Source organism: Trichomycterus rosablanca, chromosome 12, assembly GCF_030014385.1.
Source record: "Trichomycterus rosablanca isolate fTriRos1 chromosome 12, fTriRos1.hap1, whole genome shotgun sequence".
NCBI classification, from domain to species: domain Eukaryota; kingdom Metazoa; phylum Chordata; class Actinopteri; order Siluriformes; family Trichomycteridae; genus Trichomycterus; species Trichomycterus rosablanca.
Genome location: NC_085999.1, coordinates 7773712 through 7801652, shown reverse-complemented (window position 1 = coordinate 7801652; position 27941 = coordinate 7773712). Strand labels below are relative to the sequence as shown.

Sequence of the window (27941 nt, the reverse complement as noted above, 5' to 3'; positions counted from 1 at the left end):
TTTGAGAGTTTGAAATCCATTTGGACACAGAAAGAACAAGAATACATCTAGAGGCAGCTGTGCAGCACCAACACTAAAAGACTACAGGCTTACAGGCAAGGCTTCACCTTCAGCAGGAATTCAGCTATTTAGAAATACTGTCCTCACATCAAAATGAACCAAACATGTTGAAATTAAAAAAAACATTTGTTTATTGATTTTGATTGAACATTTGTATACATTCTGTGACAAAGGTGATCTTCTTGTTTTCCCACCACACTCTAAAGAATAATGATTAATCAATTATAAATAATCAATAATAAATAATACTTAAAAAATGAAAGCCCCACCTGACACATTACATAAGAAAACCAATATGGGATTTATTCCAACCCCCAACAACACATTCCTTCACAAAAAGTAAAATACATTCATTTCTTCAACACCCACATGAAATCTGTCAAGCATGTTTCTCTAGTATGAAGAGGGCCTCAATGGCTTCTTGGGTTTGTGTATAATGAGATTGTGATTATTGTTACATCCAAGAACGCGTTGATTTTGTGCAATATTTTTGCATAGTAAATAAAAGTTACATGTTTGTTTCAGCTAACATGCAATCTTTGTACAATGTATTTTATTAGTATAACTTTCATAATGGGTTTGAGGACTGTTGTATTGTAATAAATCCACTATCCTGAATGCATGCAGCAAAGCGATTGCACCCTACAGGCTAACTAGAGAGGGCTAAATGAAATGCCATTAATTTGAATGTAATGTCTGGATAACATGTGGAAAAACATCCACACAGGACTACTGATTAAGTAATATCTGGGTGGTGGACAGTGCTCTTCACTGCAGTAACACTAACATGGTAATGATATGGTAGTGTGTGTTGCACTGGTATGAGTATTTCAGGTTTGGCAGCAAAGCTGGGCATTCAAATATACATGATTTGTCCTCTGCATTACGTACACAGACCCTGATCACACACATTGTAAGAGAACAGTTATAGACTGTTTTTTTAATCCACAATTTGTCAATCCTGGCAAACGACAGCTCTGTTCACATAATGCTGTTGGCTTTATAATTTTGGTTTGTGAAATGCATTCCTCCCAGCCTTGACAATGAGGTGTTTCAAAATCCCGTGAACACTACGGCACCTGATATACCAGTACAACACATTATTGCTATGGGGGACCTTTTTCACAGATGGAGGGGTAGAAGGAGGTAAAGGTGTGTTTAAAATGGCCAATAAATTCAATGGATAAGTGAATTAAATAAAGTGGTCAGATGTCCATTACAAGTTTGTGTAAACTTTTGACCTATCTTACACATACAGTGGATTCAGAAAGTTTACAGACCCCTTGATTTTTAAGAAGATTGATTTTTGGGACTTTTGTGGAGTAAATATAATGTGCTTTTCAGTGACAGGGAAGCTAGTAAACATTAAGGGATAGATCAATGCAGTTAACACAGAAATATCCCTGACGAAAACCTCCTCCAGAGCGTGAGCAAACTCATGGGGATGATTCACCTCACAATACTTCAGTGATGCAAGGCATAATGTAAAAAAGTGAAACTGGATTCGGACAAGTCTGAGGTAAACTGCACAAATCCATGTGTAAAAAACTTATCTATTAAGCATTACTCTGGGACAGATCCAAGATTATTTCAGGTTTATATGCATCATGATGGGTAAATATGGGTTGAATGTCATTTTAAAATGCATTTAAAATCAAACCCAAGACATGATAAAGTATTTTAAATGTTAAGTAGTCTGAATACTTACTAAATCTACTGTACATTTGTGATAAGCGTAAATGACTGAACAAGTATTGTTGTATGGATGTTTTAAACAATGCCCTCTAAATATTTCACATTCTTTAAAAGCAAAAAAACATCTAAAAGTCAGTGTAAAATGATCTTATAGATCAGCACCTTATCCATTTCCACATGTGTAGCAGCAGAAGTGTCCAGTTGTTTTTCCATTTCTACATGTGATATGTATAACATGTTAAGGCCTATATGCAGCTGGATCAACCTTATATAACAGACCATAAAAGCTGGAGTAATGCAGTAGACAAACTTGGTCTTAAACGATTACTGTTTCATTCATCAGTAAGCACTGATAGCCACGTAGCCCTTTGGCCAGGGTGCCAAGATTAGCTGGTGCTCTGAGGTGTGTTGAGAGCAGATGGAGGTTTGTTTATATATAAAAGGAAAACCTTACAATAAAGTGAACTCAGTGAATGTGAGGTCAAGGCAAATAAGCAGCAAATCTACAAAAAGATGTGGTTTGTCTTCTACTATATATGATATATTAAAATAACTACTGCCAGAAAGGAGCAGCAATAATTGTAGTCCAGCTGTTGATTGCCAAACAAGCTTTGGAAAATCGCTTTTCCTCTTTCTCCATTAGATAGCGGAGGCATTTGGGTTGTATCGGCGCTTTTTGACGTTTCTTGCCATTGAAATCAGAAAGTAGAAACAGAGAGCAAGTGAATTAGAGGTAAGATGACAGACCAATCGACATGATAAACCACTGTTCAGTTCTTGATCCACATTATTTAAATTTTAACAGTTATTTTTGCAGCTACGAACTGAGATTTTTTGGATGCCAAACATTTCCCTTAGCATCAGGGAAAGAGATAAAAATTACACATTATTAACAAGATAGTATAGGTATTGATGTATATCCCATGAAAGTAAACTGGACTGATGGTTCACTTTGGCCTTTAACTTTGATAGGAATTTAATTAGCCAAAATATTGGTAGTCACACCTTCCAAAATAGAAAAGAGAAATGACATTCAAATGGTAATTCAGAAAAACTAGCCTACAGTCACAACAAAGGAATGACTTTCTGTAATAAAAACATTATGCAAAGCTTAATTTTAAATAACTTTTATATATCTTTTTTTTTTTCTCAAGAAGGAACAGTGCATTTCCATGTTGTTCAACAAACTCTAAAAGGTAAAGGTTAAGGAAGAAAAACCTACACATGAAAGTGGATGAGTGAGACCATGCATAAGAGAAAGAAATGGCTTAATGTTCAGCCTAGGTGGGTTGCAAGCCTATGTGCAGATTCTAAAAACATTAGATACACTAAAATCTGAAAGGAGAAAATCATAGGTTTTGGGTAACCAGTAACAATAAATTGCTTTAAATGCACAGTAAAAATAAGCCTCACGCCAAACATTGGAATGAAGTTAGTGGCAGTTAGATGATGGCAGAGAATTCATTTATAGTTACACAATGCAGACAATGCAGTGAAGATATATGAGAAAACAGATGCCAGAGAACATTGGTCTAAACTTTATTCAAGCCAAACATTTGCATCATTTATTCCATATATTTTCAAATATTCACTTAGAAAACCCTGCATGTAAAAATGCTATCTGTAATTCTCAAGTTTACATGCATGTCAAGCTTTAAGTTACAAATTCCCTGTTTGCTTGAGGTTCTGTTACAGTTGAAAAGACTCTCCTAATGTGTAACAGTAAGAATCTTTTAAAAACTGGATTATATTATTTGTAACAGAAGCTCAAGTCTTGGAATGTGTAAGCCACAGAGATGCTGTAATTTAGGAAAAAGACACAAGCAGTTCTTACTTAAAGCCCCAGCCCGTTCCCCCCAGAACTATGGCTGCCACCAGGATGGCTCCGGCAATGGAGCCGATGATCAGATTGGTGGCACTAGGACCTGTCACAAAGGGGCAGTATGGGAAAAGCGTTTTTTATTTGACTGAAACTAAAAGACTCTGTTGACACCTGGCTGTTTTGTGTGTATTGTTTTTGGACTGTATTACGTTAACATTATTGCTGTTGCCATTTTTTTACTTTCAAGATGGAAAACCTCACTTAATAATGACAAGATATACAGCAAATTATGTACTTAGAGAAAAAGCCCATTATATCTTCATTGGTGGTGGCAGCAACAAACTCATTTTATAAAATTGATATAGAAATAGAAGAGATGGGGGTGTGAATATATAATATCTAAGTTTACCATTTACACTTAAGTAATTGATCAGCCAAAATGTGCTTCGAGCTACAAGGCCAATGTACGTATATAACAAGTACGGTAAGATTAGCAACCCTATTAGCATGTTGTAAGCTGTATGCCTACATCATCACATAATTGCCTCAAGAGACATCTATAACTGGGAAGTGTATATTAAATTAATGACTGCCACATTAGCCTTTTTATTGTTAATATTATTATTATGATCTATATGATATATGTATACTATAAGAGTGCTCTGGTTTTTTGATTATTTGTTCATTAAAATACTTTGGGTAAAAAAGAAAACCTAGGTTTATAATGTTTACCACATTATGAGTTATGTAGCATGTGTTTGTGTATATGAATGAGTGGGTGACGAACCTTGTGGGCCTTCATCTTCCCTGGGGGCAGGCTCTTTAGGAGGGTCAGGTACGCTGCAGTCAGTTCCAGCCCATGTTATATCACATGAACATGTTGCCTCATTATTGCAAACCTGTCAGGTAAACAGCAAAGGGCATTAGCATTATTTCCATCAATACCAAGGGAATGACAATAATAACCAATGCCTGATTAACTGAGCAACGTTTATTAGAAATATTTAAAGAATCATTATTCATAAAACAACTATGCAACTTTACTTAAAAGTAGCATTATTAAGTGATGTCCATATGCTGCAGTAAATCACCCTGAAAATCACAAAAATACTAATTTAAAGTCAGAGACGCAGACTAGTACACACTCCCTTCCATATGCATGCAGTCACTGGCCACTTCTTTTTACCTCCTAGTGGTAAACTCTCATGAGAGCAATGTTGCTGTTGACCTCTGTCTCTCAGGCAAGGAAAACTGTGCCTGTTAGGCACCGGGTCAACTTAACTAGTAATTAAATGTAAGTTCATCTGCGTTACATGCAACAACATTGTTTATATCTCTAAATTCCATAGAAAATGATACACAAGAGCTTTAAGAAATTTTAGTCACAAAAATATTTCAGATACAGCAGGTAGTTTTATATGTGGGAAGACAAGTAAAGGATAACCCCATGGTTTGAGCAGATGTGGCCACTGGGGCTAATAGGACAGGCACTCATGTTGAGAAACTGGATGGGCAGACACTTGCGGTCAAGGCACATCATAGAGGGTCCACATGGAGTGCCATTCTCCACATATCCAATATCAGTGTTGTCATCCAACAACACATGACCACCACTGAGACACAGAAAGAGGAAAGAGGTAATTAGTCTTCAATATATCTAGTAAAACCTAACATGGTTTGGAAGAATGAAAAGTAATTAGTTGTTAACAGATGTTCCAAAGACAAGTTAAATAAGAACAAGGCTGTTTTTCCCTCTGACCTGCATTCAATAAGTCGACCTTGGTGGTTAAAAGTTGTGGGTGTGATATCCCCCTTTATTCTTCCAATGCGTGGTGTTTGGCCAACATTAGTGCACAGCAAGTACCCACAGAACACATCACTGTAAATAAAGCACAAAATAAAGTGCAGAGTGAAATAGAGAGCACATAAAGAATATGTAGAGCACATCACTGCAAACAGTTCTAACAAAAAAAATTTATATATATTTATAATAAAACAATTAAAACATTGAAAATATATAATTAATTACTTATTATTTACACAGCATAGTTCCTTCCAAGTGACAAAAACAAAGAAATCAACTTAATTATAAGAAACAATCAAGAACAACAAAGCATACACAGCTAATTCAAGCTGCTGAAACAATAATACAATATGCATTTATATATATTTAATCATGAAAGGTAAATTCATGTGTCTTTCTTAGACAAAGCAATGACACGGAGGCAAAACCCAACAAAGCAGTTCTTACAATTCATACATAATGTCAAGACACTGCATCAAACTTTACAAGAATTGAAATAAGTTGTTTTTTCTTAAGTAGCCCTTTGTAGTTTATACTTTAAATGTTAAATAAGTAATTGATGTTTAAATGTGTATATTACATTTTATACTTAGATTTAATTATGACTGTGTAAGTGGCTGCAGTTTAAAAATGATGCAGTTAGAACTTCTCGTGTATTGTACTCACTGCTTCCCACACTGGATCCATTTCTCTCCAAATTCCCCACAGTTACCTTTCTGAGACCCCTCTGTGTTCAGCTTCTCATAACAAAACTTCTCTGAGCTTTCAGACTCTGTCCAAACAAAGAAGATATTACTAGAGATATTAGAAGGGACTACTGTAGCTCTGGCTGTCATGCTTCAAGCCAAAAACATAAAACCATGGCTGTTTATTTATTAAGCAAAATAGTTTTATTGAGTCTAAATTCATTAGCTGATGATGATCTACCATTTATTTGAGAGTCCACTTACTTGGTCCCCAAACATATTTGCACTGACTGTCTCTGGTCTTACACTCTCCACTATAGCAGCGTCCCTGTGCATGGAAAAAAAACTTTATTTCAATAAAAATTCAAAAAAAAAAATATCATCCCACATTAATGTACTTTAATTAATTAAGGTCAAATATTATATTCATTATTGATTGATTGACACATAAACAAAGAACAATTGGCAAAACATTTTTAAACAAGCTAAATGGTATAGGCAGTGGTAGCCAGGTGGTTAATGTACTGGACTAGAGATCAGAAGGTTGCTAGTTTAAACCCTGACAAATTTCCACTGCTGAGCCCATGTAAGTTTCTGTGAATACAAATGTCTACTACATGCCAGACATGCAAATAAATGTAAATCCAACAAGGAATATTTTTACGATTTATTACTCTCCTTACCTCATTTAAATTGCACATGTAGCCATCCTGTTTGTGAAGGTTAGGAGGGCACTAAGGAGAAAAAACACACCAGCCACTGAAAATATGCACTGCATGCTCAGTCCATTTATTATAAAACCTTTTAGGCTGACAGTCTGTCTACTGCGGGTTAAGTTCCCTTCACACTTAATATCCATTTTTCATTTCATTTTCTTTAACTGTTGTATACTGATTTGGGTTGTGGCAGGTCTGGTGGTTTCACCGGAAAACACTGAAGTCAGGAATGCTCTATAGAGGGCGCCAATCCACTGGAAGGCTTCAGCCATCCCGCCCCTTCAAACATAGCAGGTCAGACAATAAAAACTGTTACTGCTTTAAAGGGCCGTCTGAATTTTTGTAGTATCGTACAAATATGCAATGGCCAATTATACTGTGTTTAATTGACAGACATGTTAATCCGGGTCCTTTCTGTGTGGAGTGCATGTTTTCCCTGTGTCTGCGTGGGTTTTCTGCTGGTGCCCCGGTTTCCTCCCACAGTCCAAAGATGTGCAAGTGAGGTAAATTGGAGATACAAAATTGTCCATGACTGTGTTTGATATAACCTTGTGTGAACTGATGAACCTTGTGTAATGAGTAACTACCGTTCCTGTCATGAATGTAACCAAAGTGTAAAACATGACGTTAAAATCCTAATAAACAAACAAACAAACAATAAAGTGCTTTCTGCGGCTGTCAGCCCTGTATAACACTGAGGGTTTTATTAGTCAGCTGTTTATGCTGGTTGCTAAGGTTTAGCACATAAAGGGCACAGACAGAGCAGCATGCTGTCACTAACCTGTCCAGAGTCTCCTGTACATGTCTCAGAAATATCACAGTCATTTACTGCATAGCGACAGCTGTAGCCTCTTGGGTAAAGCTGAGCAAGAAACGAGAGGATAAATGGATAGATGGATGGATGGATGGATGGATGGATGGACAGATAGACAGACAGACAGATACTTTATTTATCCTGAGGGAAATTATTAAATCACAGACAGCTATAATAGACAATTAATTCTTCCAAAGCACAATTGTCAGTGGGAGTAAAATTCCATCAAGTGTGCTCGTAAAAAGCTCTTACCAAACAAGTGTTGTTACAGCAGGGTCCATCACTGCAGTGCGCTCCATTAGACAAAGAGCATTTCTTGCAGCAGTCCTTATAACACTCCTATAACACACATACACATGCACACATGGCAAAAAGGAGAAGACCTGAGCATTAAAAACATGGTTCCAAATTAAACAGTACATATAATGACATAATATTATTGAATTTTCCCTACAGGTGGTGTACATAACACTTCACTCTATTTCACATCCCTGCAATCTTGGAAATTCTTGTTAAATAGTTTTTTTTACTTATTTTACCTTTAAAATTGAAATTTTGTATATTTATGACATGAAAAGATTTAAAATACTACATAAGTTGTGATGTGGAGGGAAGAAGTGTACTTTATGGCAAAGCAATAGGTATTAAAAACATCTTGGCTTTAATGCAGAACTCACAGCTCTCACTCCACAGTCACACTCCTCTCCAAACTCCACATAACCATTTCCACACTCAGTTGGCTCAAACAGCTGCAGACAGAGCACCACAAAAACATATTATAACTTTCTTTATGATCTTTTTTGATCTGTGGTGTGTTATTGAAACCTTGGCACAACTCATACAATTTGAACGTAAAATCAGACATCCATCAGGTTATACAGTAAACACATTTCAGTTATAGTGGAAATGAAACCTGCTCATTGTGTTTGTGTATTAAATGTTTGTGTTTGTGTATTATTGTGTATTAAAGATTAGATATCATACAGACGTAAAATGTCTGAATGCAACCAAACACAAAAACTAAGGGAATTATGACTGGCTCTCACCTTAGAGGGTTTGTTAAAGAGACATGATCCTCCTCCCTTTAGCAGAAACTCTTTATAATCTGAAATACTGCATTTAGAGAACGTTCGTGGGTGCTGCACTCTACAACAAAAACAGCAGGGACATGGATAGAATGAATGACAAAAAGGAAATGAATGCCCAAATTGTAAAATGTAAAAATGAATTTGCATTATTTCATGTGTACCACATCATTGGTGGTGCTGTTTGAACGTAGCGAGGTTTATCACACAGTGATGTTTACTTTCTGATGTTAAACATCCTGATGGTCTCAGAACCAGCTGGCTAAACAATCAAACCCTGTCATCAGAGAATTTCCTTTTTGTACCCCTTCTGACACTGCAGCCTTTTATTATAATTCCAGGTGTGAAATGTGTGTGTGTGTGTGTGTGTGTGTGTAGCAATAAATTAAACTCTCTTACCCTGTTTCCTCCATTATGCAGCCCACCCAAGAGTCAACACAACCACACTCCTCTAATACAGGAAACACAGTAACACACACAGTGACAAAACAGGATTAGGAAAAATGAGCAAGTAAAAATATTACATGTGCACTCACCTACCTAATAAGCTACAGTTACCACACAGATGAACTTGGGTATACAATTACTGAATTCTCCTATATGGTAAGTGGAGCTGATAAAATGGACAGTGAGTGTAGAAACAAGGAGGTGTCTTTAATGTTATGGTCAGTGTACAGTATATCTATGGTGTGTGTGTGTGTGTGTGTGTGTAGAGGTACATGTATGTATACATACTATTCCTGCTGGCTGCTGGATCCCACTGAATGCCTAAATTCTGAGCCAGACTCTGGGAGAGTGAGAAAGCCATTGTCCATGTAGACCCGTACTGCACACCATGAGCAAACATACAACAATTTATTTAATTACCTGAGTCTTTACAACCAAAACTACATGGCAGAAACTTACACAGCAGGTACAAATATAAAACAGTTTATAATAGAGGTCTGACTTTCTGACCTCATTTACTCCAACTCCACGACTGACTGAACATATCCCCCCGAAGAACGCGGCACTGCTTTGGCGGTAGTGAAATGTCACGTTACTGTAAATATCCACAAAAATGTAAGATTAGTCCAGAACTATGTAATAATACACAAATCTGAGCACTGGTACTAAACCAGTTATTTATAATGGTTCAGTTGCCACTGGCTCCTTTTTTAAAAGAAAAGTGCTGGGACATCCTAGTACTTAAAAAACACCAGTGTCATCTCAGAGGAAAATTGGCAAAGAACTCCAGCCAGTGACACCGCAGCTTCTGTCTTTATCTAGGTAAAAGACTAAGCCTAACCCTTAAGAATCACGATGTGAAGTACATGGTCTATTTGCTAGACAAGTTTCTAACCCAGTGGGTCTCAACATTTTTTTCATTACTTAGCAGTTTACCACAAAAACACAGTCTGTTGAGAGGCCACAATTATTACCACTCCTGCATATTAACTTCAGATTTGTGGATTTCTTTATTGCTTTTTTTGTTAAGTGGAGTAATTTGTAACCTTGTATCTATGATCTATTTTAATCTACATTTAATCTAATTTACGTTAATGTGCTAGGAGGAGAGTGCTAAAATCTTCTGTTTGTGCACGTACAATTACAGAGCCTTGAGATTGGCTAGTGTGTTTTGATCAGTACAGAAGGGGAATGTTTCTCCCACTGAGTAAGCAGAAACAAATATGCTTAATGGATTTCAGCTCTTGCATAGCTATGACATGAATGAGATTAGAACAATTTATGACACACTGTATCGAAGCCCATGACTGGAAAAATTTTGGTGAAATGTAGCTACTAATCCATTGCTGTGTCTTCAATAAAAACCCGTGTTTGGTGTATCAAAAATGAAACATCGAATGTCACGGTTCTTTTTCTGTACATTTGTTCAAAGAACTAAACAACCCATAACTAGACTATTTTACTGTGGTAAAGTCTTCACTTTTGCAAAATAATTTAGAATAAGTGAACTCACGAGAACAAGTGCACTGCATCTGCATGCTGACTTATGTGCTGTTGCCGATATTTGGAAAAGTTTCGCAGCATGTCCAGTGGCATCACACTGATCGGGATGTGGTCCTTATCAGTCCATATCTCTATAGCAACCAGGACCACACGTGTGTTCAACTGTTCCTTAAAGATCTTCCACCAGAAGGAGAAAGAAGCAAAAAAGTGGAAAACAGAAAGAAAGGAAGAGAAGTGTGAGGAGAAATGGAAAATGGAAAGTTGGAGCATAGTGAGAGGAAGTGAGACCAAGAAAGACAGGACACAACACACTGGGCAGAGTAGAGAAGTAGCAGAGGAGAACAAAGGTGTTAGACAGGACATAATGGACCAGCAGACAGACTGACATTAATCCACAGATCTGTGATGTTAAAAACAGTATAGGTAACTTACAGCATCCACAAAATTGACGACAGACTTTGCAAAGTTCTGTGTTTGCTGCTTGGTCCTCATTCTCTTAAACTGCAATAATAATAACAATGTGATTTACAAGAGGTAAAAAGACAACCCTAATGGAAATAACAAATACAATTAAATGAGCACATATACCATACTAGACAAAGAAAAAGGAAGAAGTATAATTTTTGTAAAAAGCACAAAAAGCTAAATACAAAAAAATGACATACCTTGTGAAACAAAGTAATTAAGAAAAATGTTTAAGATCTTTCAGATATTTAGACATGCAGTTTAGGGCTTAGAACTCTGAATGAGAGGTGTTTCAAACAAACAAGTGATTTGGGCGACCTCCTATGGTCAAGATTCACCCTGAGTCTTCCACCAAGACCAATCATAAACCCCAAAGGCGAAAAGCCCAGCTGTCCGCAGTGAAACATCACTTGACATGTTTTTCTCTTTCATTCAGTGCATTCCGGTTAAATGACCTGGGTTACTATAAACAGGTTTAAATTTCCGTTACAGACTGGCATGTACAGTATGTCTTTTAAGCTTTATTTATATAAACACATCACCCATCATCCGAACAGAAACATAACAGACACACACCATATTGTGGTCACTGACAATCATGAGCTCAATATACTTCATCTCCTCAAACACATTCCTCGGCATCTGAAAGAAAAACAGATAGTGTTTGTAATCAGAGCCAGACGAACAGTATGAAAACAACCACTAAAGCAGTTATGAAACTGTTCTGTAGTTCTAAGATAAAATGTATACAGGGAAGGCAAGTAGCTGATATATGATGATAAGATTACTGTGTAAAGCAGTGTTTAGAACTAAAAAGTTTTTTTTAATGAAGATTGTAAACCTGATCCTCATTACATGACTGATATTTGCTGTGTATTTTTCTGTGTTTTTTATAATACATTTTCTCCCCTTTTAGCGCGTCCAATTGCCCGATTGCGTCATGCTTTCTCTACACCAATGCCGATCCCTGCTCTGCTTGAAGAGAACGAAGCTAACCCACGCCCCCTCCGACACGTGGGCAGCATGCCGTATGCATCTTATCACCTACACTTTGATGAGTGCAGTGCAGCTTAGCACTGTGTACAGAGAGACACACCCTAAGAGCACTCTTTTCTCATCTCTGTGCAGGCGCCATCAAGCAGCCAGCAGAGATCGTAATTGCATTAGTTATGAGAGAGTCCCTATCCAGCTTAATCCCGCCCATATTCAAACAACAGGCCAATCGTTGTTCATGTGGCTGCTCAGCCTAGCCAGCAGGCAGAGCTGAGATTCGATACGATGTATTCGAGATCCCAGCTCTGGTTCCAGCGTGTGTTTTTACCGCTGCCCCACCACACTTATCTCTGTTTATTATTAGAAATTTGTAGGCTCCCAAACATTACACTGGGGCAAAAAGGACCTGGGTTTGATTCCCCGGCGGGCAGCCAGGGTCTTTTTTGTTTAGAGTTTGCATGTTCTTCCTGTGACAGGCAATCTAGAGTGTGAAGTGGGTGTGTGTTTGTCTACAATGTACTGGCAACCTGTCTGGGGTGTTTAACAAGCCAAGCAGTAATCAAATGTGGTTAATTGAATAACCAAGGTGGCAACATTTTCCAAAGGCCTTGTTGGTGGTAACCACCTATTATCTTTAAACAAATGATGTCTTCTGGGTTCACTCAGGTTGTTTTTGTCAAATGAATTTAGTGTAAATATGTAAATGTTTCAGTGTTGCTTTGGCAGCCTGAAGCTTAGTAGAAACCAAAGACAAAAATGTGCAGTACTTAAAAAATACTGTTACATTCTACAGGCTTACGCAACATGCATTAGGGCTACTTTGTTGTTGCTCTTATGTGTTTTCACTCTACAGTAAAAGCACTTTGTTTTTGTATTTTTTAAAAAACATTTAGGCTGTGTTCATTTTTTTCGTAATGTTTGTTTACATTTCTCTGGAGGGTTAGCACATAACCAACTCCGGGAACTTTTTCCAGACCCCCACACAGTGTGTCACACTAGAGTAATGCTGCGGGTGAGTTCATGGTGCAGAGAAGATCCCCACCCTTTACTTACAGCACGCTTTTTCCTGCTCAGTAACCATGACATTTTATCCAACTCTGACATCTGGCTTTCCTTATCTTCCACACACACACACACACACACACACACACACACACACACATAAACATTTTAAAACAGATGTGTTTTAGTGCCAGTCCCAAAGCACACCAAGTCCTAAGAATGAAACAATGACTTATTCTGCATTCTTTAACTTAACCAGCTGACTGGAAAACACAGATTTTTCTGTAACTATGTAATAAATAGTTAAACATTTTGTGTTTAATGCTACATGTTAACTGATAAATGACATTCATCCCAAGGCCGTACAATAACGTAACGATAAACTGGGTGAGTTGGCAGGAGACGAGTGCACAGACATTTTTAACATGTTGATGTAAATGATATGTTAATAAACAAAAATAAGCTAAATACAAACTAATACCTAAAGACCACAAGAACAGAGAATAGTAAGACTAATTTCAAGACACAACAGGAAAACAGTACAAACATGGCTTAGTTTTCAAAATACACAGATATAAACACTGAACTTATTTTATGAACACCCTTACAAAAATACAGATTTTTAAATACGCCCATTTAATTTAGAATTTCAGTGATATTTGGAGGTAAAAATGCCTGACCCTCAATTATTTAGTTATCATGATAAATGTGTGACTTTTAAAGTTCATTCATGCCTAATGCCAGTCAGCAGGGGCGGTATGACTGTAGGGGGTGTTTTGGTGGTGACAGTGTTTGTGATTTTGCAGAAGTGAAGGCACATGTAACCAGCATGGCTACCACAGCATTCTGCAGCGACAAACCGTTCATTCTGGTTTATGCTTACTTGGGTCATCATTTCTCTTTCAACTGGACAATGACCCAAAATACTCCTCCAAATTGTTATGAGCTACAGAACAGTATGGAGAGCAAATAAATGCTGTGTCAGATAACCTAAAAGATGAGTTAAATCGGAGAGTAAAGAAAAAGCCGACAAGTGCTTAGTATACAAGGAAAGTTCTTCAAGACTGTTGGAAAAGCATGCTTCATAAAGTTGGTAGAGAGAATGCCAAGAATGTACCAAGCTGTTGTTAAAGCAAATGCTGGCTACTGTAAATAATGTAAGGGCGGCACGGTGGCTCAGTGGGTAGCACTGTCCCCTCACAGCAAGAAGGTCCTGGGTTCGATCGGTCCGGGTCCTTTCTGTGTGGAGTTTGCATGTTCTCCCCATGTCTGCGTGGGTTTCCTCCGAGAGCTCCGGTTTCCTCCCACAATCCAAAGACATGCAAGTGAGGTGAACTGGAGATACAATTTTTTTATGCATTTTCTCCCCATTTTACCTCCCGATTTAGAGCAGTCAGTTTGATACCCGATTGCATCCGACGAGAGCACGTCGGTGTACACAGCGCTGGTGTGCTAGCGAAATATCACGCTGCGCCACCTGGGCGCGGAGATACAAAATTGTCCATGACTGATGAACCTTGCATAACGAGTGCCTGTTCTGTCATGAATGTAGCCAAAGTGTAAAACATGACGTTAAAATCCAAATAAACAAACAAACAAACAAATAATGTAAAATATAAGATAGTTTTGAATAGTATTTTAATTTTTTGGTCTTTGTATAGTTGGTCTTCGAATCCCCAATTATGAGTATAAGCATCCAAATGCTTGACAAGTACACTACAAGTATTGGCAGCATGAATGCATTTTATACTAAAATTACTTTTTTACTTTTTGTACCTGTTTCCTCAGGGTCAGAGAAATGCAAAAAGCTGGGCTTCTTTCGAAGTATATGGGGTCTAGCAGCACCATCCTAAAGCAAAGATTTCACAGATAATGCAATACACAATTTTCATAATTTTTACAAAGCAGAAAAACACACACAAACACATTACAACGAAGCTACTATTGTAGGTTTATAGCTGGCTTGTCTTTAGAGACACCAGCAGATTAAAAATCAACACATGCAATGGAGTAAGCAGTAAATGTAGACACATTAGGATTAGCAGTATTATTACTGACAATGATATACTGTAGCATAGTATTTATATACTGTAAAATACAGTAATGGAAACAGCAGTAAACAGTAATAGTTTTTATAGCATTCAGCTGTGGATTTCTTGAAATATGAGAACCACTTACAATAGCGTGAATCTGTTTCAAAGGCTCAATAAGATACAGATGAACTCCATCATCAAACATGCCACTGGCAGCCAGACAGAAAACAAAGAAAAAGAAAACACACACCAACTGAGACTCAGTAAAACAAAGAGGATTCTCTGAGGTTTTAACGGGATTCCCCCAAAGGTCAAGTGCTTTTCTTAAACTTACTGCAGGCCATTGCAGGTTGACAGGGCTACACGAGAAGCTTCGTTCCCTCTGACCTGACCACGATAATAACAATGTTCTCCACCCTGGAAAAGCAAGCAAATACCACATATACTAAATCACACAATGATCTCATTGCAGATTTGGCAGAAATCCTACAGAGAAATGATCCACAAAACTGGTGCGTTAGCAGACACAGTGGGGTAAAAATAGCAGACAGACAGAACAGGGATTATAAAACCTATAGCACAAAAGCAATCATCCCTATCCTTCCCCATTGTTTTGCAAAGAACATTTAGGTGGTAGGTTAAAACCAGAACAACATATACAGAAAAGTAAAAAAGTAACAACAAAGTGTCCTTTCTGTGTGGAGTTTGCATGTTCTTTCTGTGTCCGCGTGGGTTTCCTCCGGGTGCTCCGGTTTCCTCCCACAGTCCAAAAATGTGCAAGTGAGGTGAACTGGAGATACTAAATTGTCCATGACTGTGTTTGATATAACCTTGTGAACTGATAAACCTTGTGTAATGAGTGACTACCGTTTACCAAAGTGTAATACATGACGTTAAAATCCTAATAAACAAATAAAAACAAACCTAGCAAAAGATCAAAACAAACGTATCCTGTGTATCATACGCATTCTCTGCTTTGTTGGCATGAGCTGACAATGGCCATGGCCTGCCTTACAAATCCTAATGAGTCAATACAGTGTTAATTAACTACAAGGTTCAAGCATGCACATCAAATACGTATAAAGTAAATGTAATAATTTGTAGAAATTTTTTTTTAATATTTCACTGCAGATGTAGTGTTTACTTTAACTTAAAAAAATAACAAAATGTAATTTGGTCTGTATTACACACAGTATTCCTTTACTCTCTCTGATCCCTCTCTTATGCTGTCACAGTTTCTATATTGCATTGTTACTGCAGAATAATGTCTGATGGTCACATGATCTGAGCTGCAGTCTATAGCTGAATCAGCAGTGTTACAACAACAGCAGCTAAAATAAAATTCAGCACTTGATGCGCACTGCTTTTTCCCCTTACTCATTCATATTTAAAATCTGAAGTGCTCTGTTATATGTTAAAAATGTTATTCACAGACGTGTGTGTGACTTGGACTTCCTTTTTTCTTTAGTCTCTTCTCTTATTCCTGCTCTCTGCATTACTGCCTTCACAATTACATCTTTAAAAACTGTCCTAATACCACTGATTTAAAAATTTAAAACGGTAGATTATGTACTTCAGTATTATATTGATTTTAGTTGATTTGTTTATGTAATGTTATTCAGACATGCTTTATAACACTTTATATATGTTATGCTAATAACACTCAGGTGCTTAACTACAACCAGCTAATGTATCTTAAAGTAAAACTTAAAAAAGTAATTCATGCCTTATAATTCACATCTGTGTAAGAATAGTAAACTGTCAGAATAAAACACTAAAGTTTACCTTTGACATGATAGGTTTGCCCTTCTCATAGTGAATCTCCACATAGTTGGATGACAGCAGGTCACTAACACAGACAGACAAATGTTATGACTTCCTTTGTTAACCTTGGAAATTGTCTGCTACAGCGGGCTTTAGTACAAGACAATACAAAATGATAACTGTGCATGATAATATGGTTACGCAGATGTTCAAATAAAAACTTTTTTGCAATTTAACTTTTACACAAAGTCCCAAAACAAATATTTTTACATTCTCAATTTATTTTATGCATATACATATACATATTAATTCTTGCATGATAATGCGCAAAGCACAAGCCATGTGGTTGAGATTCCATCCTGGTCACCAGATCATCAGATGAATCCAATGACGTACTTCTTGAAAATAGGAAATTAAGAGTTTCATAGCATGAATGTGGCGCTGACAAATCTGGGGCAAATATGTGATAGCCCACATGTCAGCAAGGGCTTAAATCAAAACAATATGGAATTCGTGCCAAAAGGAAGGAATTGTGGCTGTTCTGTGAGCAAAGAGGTTTACCCAATTTTAATATGGTATTCCTAAATAAGTGGATAGAGTGTGTAATACTAGTGTATGTAGAATTAAATTGGATAGTGAGTGTATGTATGTACAGGGTGTCCCTAAAGTCTACACGCATAAGCAAAATACATTCATATTTTTAATACATTTCAATACATTTTTCAACATTTTATTTCATTAGAATATGAATCAATAACATCTTCAATGTGTTTTCCACTATTTGTGATGCAATATGTATGTGTGTGCATTTTTATAATCATATAGTTAGTTATAGTTAGTGATATTTCCTATGTGTCCAGACTTTAGGGACACCCTGTAGTATTACAGGGCCAGGTGTGATCTCATAGAAAAACTATTAACATGTCAAATTACCTGCAAGTTACCAAAGCAATAACAAATAGTAATAGTGCAGTAAAGTTTGCAAAAGGTTGTTTCATGTAGACAAAGTGTTAACTTACTTTCATTTAAACAATTAACAAAGCATAGAGCCTGACCAGGGATGACCGTAACACTGGATATGAATGAGCCAGTGTGAGATTAAAAGATGCAGTGTTTGGATGTCTAACTAGCTTTCATGAAACACTGTGTACTGAACTGTTGGGTCTGTGTGAAAATGCTGACTCACCTCACCCAGGGCAGACAGAAACCCCTTTGTATTTCTAAAGCAACCTCCTGCCAAACCCAACCCACTTATATACACATTTACTTTCATATATTTTTTTTACTGACTAAACATTTATTAGTGCAGACAAGATCTCTCCCCAACCCCCACCCCCAGACCAAGAGCACTGCAGGTCCCTCTGTTCCTCTGCAGAGGAGAGGTGACTGAGCACAGGGTAATTAGTGTATGTGTATGTGTACAGTGTGTCCTGCACCCATTGTAAAATTTGATGGAGTTTCTATGATAATCTAGAGGTGACTGAGCAGGGCTGTCTTTGTGTAGGATGCATGACTTAAACAACAAACAAAGGATATCCTGGAAGAAAGCTTCCTTCTGTTCTGCGCTAATGTTCCCCACATGTTTGGACATTAAGGACAATGCTTCATGTCAAACAGTTGGTCAGTTAAGGTGAGGACTAAGAACAGCCTGATAAAAAGCCCGCCATAGCCAGCCCAATCTCCAGACCTAACCCCCCAAAAACCTCTGGAATGTGATCAAGAGGAAAATGGATGTCACAAGCCAATAAACAAAGACAAGCTGTTTACATTTTCTGTGCCAGGAGTGGCATAATGTCACCCAACGGCAATGTGAAAGAATGGTAGAGAACATGCCAAGACACATGACAACTCTGATGGAAATAAGGGTTACTCCACCAAATATTGATTTTTAAAGTCTTTCTGAGTTAAAACATTCTTGTTCCTCAGCCTTTGTCCCGTTTTTCGGTTATGGGGTCGGTATTTACACCGGATGCCCTTCCTGACACAACCCTCCCTATTTATCCAGGCTTGGGACCGGCACTACAATGCACTGGTCTGTGCATCCCAGCGGCTAGGTAACTATGGGACAACTCAGTGTCTCCAATTAGCCTAGCGGCATGTCTTTGGACTGTGGGAGGAAACCGGAGCACCCGGAGGAAACCCACACAGACACGGGGAGAACATGCAAACTCTGCCCAGAAAGGACTCGGACCACCCCGCCTGGGGATCGAACACAGGACCTTCCTGCTGTGAGGCGACAGTGCTACCCACTAAGCCACCGTGCCGCCCTTTCTGAGTTAAAAACATTATATTCTTCAAATATGAATGTGAACTTCACAATATTCTAGTAAAAAATGTTTGACCATCTGTCATTTTCTGCAAATAAATGCTCGAAATTGCAATATTGTTTGTAATTGGGCGGGGCACGCCTTGCTACTAAAGCATGAGGAAAAGCCCCATTACAGCTGGCCATCTGTGACAACCCAGTTCTCGGAAAAAGAGAACAGACAAGGGAACCCTAAACCAAGCCAGGGACAGCAAAATATGAGTGGGACCCCCACACTATCCAAGACACCATGGCAAATCACAAAAACATCAGCGCCCCTTAACATTTGCAAAATGTTTCTAAGGACACCATGGTGGGCTAGTGGGTAGCACTGTCACATGACAGCAAGAAGGTCCTACGTTTGATGCCCAGGTGGAGAAAGTCCTTTCTGTGCAAAGCTTGCATGTTCTTTCTGTGTCTGTGTGGGTTTCCTCTGGGACCTCAGGTTTACTCATACAGTCCAAAGACGTGCAAGTGAGGTGAACTGGAGATAAAAAATTTCCTGTGATGTGTTTGACATTGAAACCTGTAACCACCCGTCCTGTCATGAATGTAACCAAAGTGGAAAACTTGATGTTGAAATTATAATAAAACAAAACTGGGCTATAATACAGGACAATATTCTGTTACTTCACTAATATATTTTGCTTAATAATCTAACAGTATTTGTTGTGACATATGCAATAACAGGACCAATCAGAAAGAGGACAATTACATTAACTAATCTTTAAATAAATAATACTCTACATTATTATAAAATAATGAAATAGTCTTCAAAGCCCATAGTTATGAAGCCATTTTCTTTGACAGATGGTATCTAAAAGATAAACATGAATTTGAGCAATTACGCCACAACACATCAGTCTACTATTGATTATCATAAGTAAATCTGCATACACAATATCTCACATATAATACGTGTGCAATACATGAAACAATCAATAAAACAGGATGTGTGTGGCCCTGTTGTGTATCTGAAGGTCATAATCTGTAACTGGAATAAATATGTAGATGAAAGTCTTAGTTAAAAACCAAGTTAAAAACTAAATTCCTCTACTCACTTATTTAATGTAAGGTCCAGTATGAATCTGGATCCAAAAGCATCAAGCTGAAAGCTGGCTTGGGCCAAATGGACAGTCTATACAAAAAAGAAGAAAATAGTCAGTAAAATGATCACAGCTAGTTAAACTGGTGATGTACATAGATTTCTACACCAACAGTACCTGCGGTACCAACAGCAGCTAATCTATCTCAGAACTTCAGCAGCCACCCTCAGACATAATCAATGTTTATGTAGACACCCAGCCTGCCGAGATTCCGGCCAAGATCTCAGTGATGGTAGGCTAGCATAATAGACCACCACCCGAGAACCCAGCAGTATTGGTAATAGCGTTATGCTGCTTTTCAAGGTTAATACATCGTACAGTGCATCCTTTGTAAACCAATTAAGCCACATTTTACACCAGAAAAGTAGATGACAACAAAACTATTCACATAATTGTAAATATTTGAGTTTAGTATAATATAATAATAATAATATAAACACATATTATGTGTCTTTTTTTGTTGTGTGACTAAAATTCTGTGGCTGATTATCATTTCCACAATTACCACAATTTTGTAAAAATCATTTCTTATGGCAATTTTAGACTGGTTCACTTTTAACACCAACACTTATTCATATGGTGTCATATTAAATAAAAGCACTCTTTGGCGTTAAAGCTTTGCAGTAAGCCGAGCCTGCCAGAAAGATGAGCTGCTGCCAGCTGCTGGACAGAAAACAAAAACCCTCCCCCAGAGATAAAAAATTAGTGCAGTTTGACAAGTTCAATATTTTACACTACCTCTGAATGCATTAGACCTCAATCAAAAGCATCATAACTGCATCTGCATCAATTCTCTCCAATGAGATAATAATGCTTAGCAGAGTCACCTGGTCTTGCACTCCAGGGGTCTTGGCCTGGGTGTTGAGGTTATGGTAAGTGCTCTCAGACTCCTCGTTCAGGTAGTAGATAAGGCGAGACGGATATGTGATGGTATGTTCGACCTCTGGTGCGCTCTCATTGTGTGTGCGCACTGGTGCAGTGACATGCTGCTCCACCCTCACTGATCCAGCATCCTCACCAGTCTTATTCTCCACTGACAAAGCAAAAATCAACTTTAATGCTGGCACAGTGACTGGCCTAGTAACTGAAGGATGGCTATATCGTATAATAGAGTATAAAAGCCTTAAATATAGCAGTCATGGTGGCAGTTTTACAAAGCTAATCAAAAGTAGGTATTTAATATTAAGTAGATTGTAAAAAGCCACTGATAATGATGCTGGATAGAACACTGACAATCATATCTAAGTTTTATTCATGTAGAGACTTTATTTATTGACATACTTTGTATCATTATGATGAGTATAATGAATTAATAATATTAATTTAAAAAAAACCTGGCAAAATCACACCAACTTAACAATGAAATGTAGACAGAATGAGGGGTTTTGGTTAAAAACAATACTCATTCCCTTAGCTTAAATGTCAGTTTTATGTTATTATTTAATAAAATAAGATCGTTCTTATAAGTCTCCCTCTTTTTTACGTTTAGGACACTTTGCTCCTGCACTGTCCTCAGCATCCACACACAGGACGTCCTTGCGCAAACCCAAGCCCAGCATAAAACTCCACACAGTGCACTGGCGCACACTTCACACCCCACACCAGCAATCCGGACCATCCGCAGTCTTAATAACACACTGTGTACGGTAGTGAATTTAATCCCGTTTTAATGAGGCTAAAGTTAAGTACATACCCTGCGACACAGGCGATACAGAACACTGCAGCCTGGGAACGAGGATGCACAGCAGCAAAATGGAGAGAAGCGTCAGATGCATGATTCATAGTTGTTGGGTTAAATAGTTATGTTAGCGTTTGTACACAGCGAGAAGCCATTGTACACTTAGTAAGGTGAGCAGTTCTACATAGTCTCTGCAGTGCAGGCGATGTCCAGCTGCGTCCGAGTACTGCTGCTGCGCTCCGAGCTCAAGAGGGCACTTACTGCGCCACATTTGCGCAGAGACCGGGTCTCATTCGCAATCTGTCAACGTTTCATTTAAAGCTGCAGTACGCAAGTTGTTTCTTAAACTATTTAACTGGACCCACACTTGGTCTGTGTTTGGCGTTTAAGTTGGAATAAAAGCACGTCCGGTCAGAGTTTGTGTGAATTTAAGCATCATTTAATTAACAACCTAAGAAATGATTGACAATGCATCAACAATATAAGTCAAAAATAGATATAATTTATGCTACAAACTATGAGTTCTTCTAAATATCTTACATTCTAAGATATATAACAAAATACTAATAATTACCGAGAAAAAGCTGAGAAAATGAATGAATGAATGAATATTCATCTCATCAGATCAAATAATCTTTTTCCACATGTTGTCAGAGTCCTGTACATACCATTCGGCAAACTTCAAGCACACTGACTCATGTGGCTTCTATCTTGCCCTTACCATAAAAGACACTCCAAAAGGTTTTCCCATCTTTGCACAGGACATCTGGAGCTCTTTGTGGTCAATGGGATCTTTTTTTATCCTCCTGAACAAAGCTGCTCTTGCCTAGTTGTCCACTTCTTCCATATCAAAATTGAGTTTACTGTGGTCCTGGGAACACTAAAAGTCTTAGATATTGTTTTAAATATGTGCCCTAATCTTTCTCTTACCATTTGATCGCAAAGAGTCACAAACAGTTCGTATTTTGTCCTGACAATGCATTGTAAACTGTGGGCCCTTATACAGTGTATCACAAAAGTGAGTACACCCCTCACATTTCTGCAGATATTTAAGTATATCTTTTCATGGGACAACACTGACAAAATGACACTTTGACACAATGAAAAGTAGTCTGTGTGCAGCTTATATAACAGTGTAAATTTATTCTTCCCTCAAAATAACTCAATATACAGCCATTAATGTCTAAACCACCGGCAACAAAAGTGAGTACACCCCTAAGAGACTACACCCCTAAATGTCCAAATTGAGCACTGCTTGTCATTTTCCCTCCAAAATGTCATGTGATTTGTTAGTGTTACTAGGTCTCAGGTGTGCATAGGGAGCAGGTGTGTTCAATTTAGTAGTACAGCTCTCACACTCTCTCATACTGGTCACTGAAAGTTCCAACATGGCACCTCATGGCAAAGAACTCTCTGAGGATCTTAAAAGACGCATTGTTGCACTACATGAAGATGGCCAAGGCTACAAGAAGATTGCCAACACCCTGAAACTGAGCTGCAGCACAGTGGCCAAGATCATCCAGCGTTTTAAAAGAGCAGGGTCCACTCAGAACAGACCTCGCGTTGGTCGTCCAAAGAAGCTGAGTGCACGTGCTCAGCGTCACATCCAACTGCTGTCTTTGAAAGATAGGCGCAGGAGTGCTGTCAGCATTGCTGCAGAGATTGAAAAGGTGGGGGGTCAGCCTGTCAGTGCTCAGACCATACGCCGCACACTACATCAAATTGGTCTGCATGGCTGTCACCCCAGAAGGAAGCCTCTTCTGAAGTCTCTACACAAGAAAGCCCGCAAACAGTTTGCTGAAGACATGTCAACAAAGGACATGGATTACTGGAACCATGTCCTATGGTCTGATGAGACCAAGATTAATTTGTTTGGTTCAGATGGTCTCAAGCATGTGTGGCGGCAATCAGGTGAGGAGTACAAAGATAAGTGTGTCATGCCTACAGTCAAGCATGGTGGTGGGAATGCCATGGTCTGGGGCTGCATGAGTGCAGCAGGTGTTGGGGAGTTACATTTCATTGAGGGACACATGAACTCCAATATCTACTGTGAAATACTGAAGCAGAGCATGATCCCCTCCCTCCGGAAACTGGGTCGCAGGGCAGTGTTCCAGCATGATAATGACCCCAAACACACCTCTAAGACGACCACTGCTTTATTGAAGAGGCTGAGGGTAAAGGTGATGGACTGGCCAAGCATGTCTCCAGACCTAAACCCAATAGAACATCTTTGGGGCATCCTCAAGTGGAAGGTGGAGGAGCGCAAAGTCTCGAATATCCGCCAGCTCCGTGATGTCGTCATGGAGGAGTGGAAAAGCATTCCAGTGGCAACCTGTGAAGCTCTGGTAAACTCCATGCCCAGGAGAGTTAAGGCAGTTCTGGGAAATAATGGTGGCCACACAAAATATTGACACTTCAGGAACTTTCACTAAGGGGTGTACTCACTTTTGTTGCCGGTGGTTTAGACATTAATGGCTGTATATTGAGTTATTTTGAGGGAATAATAAATTTACACTGTTATATAAGCTGCACACAGACTACTTTTCATTGTGTCAAAGTGTCATTTTGTCAGTGTTGTCCCATGAAAAGATATACTTAAATATCTGCAGAAATGTGAGGGGTGTACTCACTTTTGTGATACACTGTACATCCATCTTTGCTTACCAAAATATATAGTCAATTCAAATGTATGAGTTTTAATTGGGTGGTCATATGTTAATGATATGTAAATAAGGTCCTTGTTCGTATGCCTAAAGCATTATATCGTTTCTCCTTTGTCTCAAGATAAGATTTGCAATTACTGGTAAAGATGAAATTTCTAAATGAGAAATAAAAGCATTCCATTCCACCTTTAGAATTTTGCCAATTAATATTCTTCTGGATGATCTGTTTGTAATACAATGAGGCATTAAAGTATACCTGCTGCTATAAAAATGCCTTTTAATACAAGCTTAGTAGGCCTATCAAACCTCTTAAATGTATAGATCTTGTATATGAGCTCATTTATGAGCTCTGCTCTGGATTGGACACCACATTTAAGATCTAGACTGACTTCTTTACATAAGTGAACAGATATCAGAGATTGATTCTATGCTAAGTTTTAGGTCTTCACATTCTCTAAAGAGATAGGTATGTGCATGCTAAATTCCTGTATTTCTATTAAAATGGGATACAGGTCAACAGTTTACTGGAAACCTCATGCCTACAGAGCTATGAATTATTTTTTCTGATTTCTTATATGCTTGCATATGTACTTTTGATTATATAACTTTATAAAACTTAATGTAGTATATAAAAAACAAGAGTAAACACAAAATTATGAACTATTCAAATAATAATTGCAACCAATAAGACTTATAAGTTCAATTTAAACATCACCCGTTTTTAGCAATGTTAAAACCCTCAAAAAACAGCACACTCTGCTTTCACCAAAAACAAATGTGCAAGTTACTCAAAAATAATATAAATCTGTACTGGGTTCTGAAGCAATATCTAGTGTCTATGACTACAGCAAACCAAAGTAAGTGCCATTATAAATTAAATAGAGAATATGCATATCTAAATATGCATTGATGACTCCAAATCCACAAAGTCATAAAGGAACCAAAATAAACCACCACAAAATTGCAGACTTTACTGAGCTAACACAGGGTAAAAGTTCCTACTGACTTTGCAAAAGAAGCATTCATGGGAAATTTGCATGGCAAACCACGGCTAAGCAAAAGGAAAACAAGAGCAGGTCCACCACCTCAGGGGACCCGAGTGCCCCCTGTGCAATCATGCTTCTCTTCATTCTTACTTTACAACGTTGCAGTGCATAGTGCTTAAATGTGCAATTATGAATCATGTAATAGTTTAAAATATAATCTTCTAAGTCAGCATGCACACAGAAGAGTAGAATTGGGGATTCTGTATTTTGTAAGTATTTTAGTTTTATAAAATTTTAAACATAAGTTCTGTGGGATTAAATGGCAGTCATGCCTTTTTTCTGTATCAACAGCTATCATCAGGGCATTAGATAAATGAAGACCTGTATATCCTGAAGACCCAGGGTCTGTGTTTGTGAGAAGTGGGGTTTAGCTAAGCCAGGGCAGTATTTTTCTTTCACTGAAACCTCCCATTGCACCCTCACTCTAACACACGTCCTGTTTATGAAACGTCCTGTTTATGCTTATGAAAGTGTTTATCAGTTTCTCCTACTTAACAGAGAACATATAAGAGATACTACTGGACAGATACAAGAACTTTAATGAATGGCTCTCAGTGCAGAATGTCCTGTACTTCCATGCTGGGGTGCTGATGGAGGTCGTGCCAATGTAAATGTTTCATTTGAAAAAATCAAATAAAAAGGCAAGGTTTCTTTAAGGTTAAGGCTGAGACATTATACATATGACTAATAGCAAACCATGAGGCTAAGTCTATTTATCTTAGCTGTGCCAATGGTTGGTTTCCTTCCCATCAGTCACATCCCATCATGGTTTCTTCTACTCAGTCAGATGATTCCTAAACACATATTTGCCACTACATATTTGCATAATACTGTACCACATTTATTTATTTATTTAATTTAATTTAATTTATGGTTAAATTATTACACATCTTTAAAAAAGCATTTTTTATTTGGTGGCTGTAATACCATGTTTAATAGAACCTTTACACTTTGCATTGACGTAAATGTACTCTTAGCCTTAGCTCTCTACCTGTTTTAAAATTTCACACTATCCACTCCGTTGTAGTTTAGTGGTTAAGGTGCTGGACAAGTGATCAGAAGGTTAGTGGTTCGAGCCCCACATCCATCAGGTTGCCACTTTTGGGTCCTTGGGCAAGACCCTTAACCCACAATTGTTTGGATTGCATAATGTCAAATATGTGTCTGGATTCAAGTGCAAAAAGTAACTGTTTAACTGATTATTTAAGCTCCATTTTTACCTCTAAAACAAAAAAAAGGGGGAGGGTGATACAAGGTAAACCAGATGCAAAGTGGTTGAAAAGTGGTTTGAAGATCAGTTTAATTTAATAGTAGGACAACAGCAGCGTAAAATTAGTGTCATAGTTTCAACATTTGTTATTTGATTGTTTATTATATAGAAACTTTTGAGTAATGAGTACACTGATCTACTTGTATCTACACTCACTGTCCATTTTATCAGCTCCACTTTTCATATAGGAGCACTTTGTAGTTCTACAATTATTGACTGTAGTCCATCTATTTCTCTACATACTTTTTAACCTGCTTTCACCCTGTTCTTCAATGGTCAGGACCCCCACAGGACCACCACAGAGCAGGTATTATTTAGGTGGTGGATGATTCTCAGCACTGCAGTGACACTGACATGGTGGTGGTGTGTTAGTGTGTGTTGTGCTAATATGAGTGGATCAGACACAGCAGCGCTGCTGGAGTTTTTAAATACCGTGTCCACTCACTGTGCACTCTATTAGACACTCCGACCTAGTTGGTCCACCTTGTAGATGTAAAGTCAGAGACGATTGCTCATCTATTGCTGCTGTTTGAGTTGGTCATCTTCTAGACCTTCATCAGTGGACACAGGACGCTGCCCACGGGGCGCTGTTGGCTGGATATATTTTTGGTTGGTGGACTATTCTCAGTCCAGCAGTGACAGTGAGGTGTTTAAAAACTCCAGCAGCGCTGCTGTGTCTGATCCACTCATACCAGCACAACACACACTAACACACCACCACCATGTCAGTGTCACTGCAGTGCTGAGAATGATCCACCACCCAAATAATATCTACTCTGTAAGTGGTCCTGGGAGAGTCCTGACCATTGAGAACAGCATGAAAGAGGGCTAACAAAGCACGCAAAGAAACAGATGGACTACAGTCAGTAATTGTAGAACTACAAAGTGCTCCTATATGGTAAGTGAAGCTGATAAAATGGACAATGTGTGTAAAAACAAGAAGGCGGTTTGTTATGGCTGATCGGTGTATATAAAGTATTGATC

General features: G+C 38.1%; 1 protein-coding gene across 2 annotated transcripts; it reads right to left on the bottom strand.

Annotated features, from left to right (window-relative positions):
- Window positions 1-167: 167 nt before the first annotated feature.
- Window positions 168-22207, bottom strand: LOC134323840 (disintegrin and metalloproteinase domain-containing protein 23). Of its 2 annotated transcripts, XM_063005383.1 has the most exons (26): window positions 21994-22207; window positions 21128-21333; window positions 20256-20332; window positions 16911-16974; window positions 15460-15542; window positions 15271-15334; window positions 14869-14941; window positions 13144-13208; window positions 11674-11739; window positions 11065-11133; window positions 10643-10809; window positions 9640-9724; window positions 9418-9508; window positions 9082-9133; window positions 8644-8743; window positions 8275-8346; window positions 7850-7936; window positions 7565-7645; window positions 6751-6801; window positions 6332-6395; window positions 6048-6153; window positions 5337-5456; window positions 5022-5190; window positions 4365-4476; window positions 3590-3680; window positions 2312-2440 (listed from the first exon to the last, which is right to left on the bottom strand). In XM_063005383.1, exons 1-26 carry the CDS (start codon window positions 22073-22075, stop codon window positions 2395-2397), a joined length of 2343 nt encoding a protein of 780 aa, XP_062861453.1. In that variant the 5' UTR covers window positions 22076-22207; the 3' UTR covers window positions 2312-2394. The 2 variants fall into 2 exon arrangements, with proteins under 2 accessions (XP_062861452.1, XP_062861453.1); XM_063005382.1 differs by lacking the exon at window positions 3590-3680 and having other exon boundaries at window positions 168-2440.
- Between the last annotated feature and the right edge of the window lie 5734 nt (window positions 22208-27941).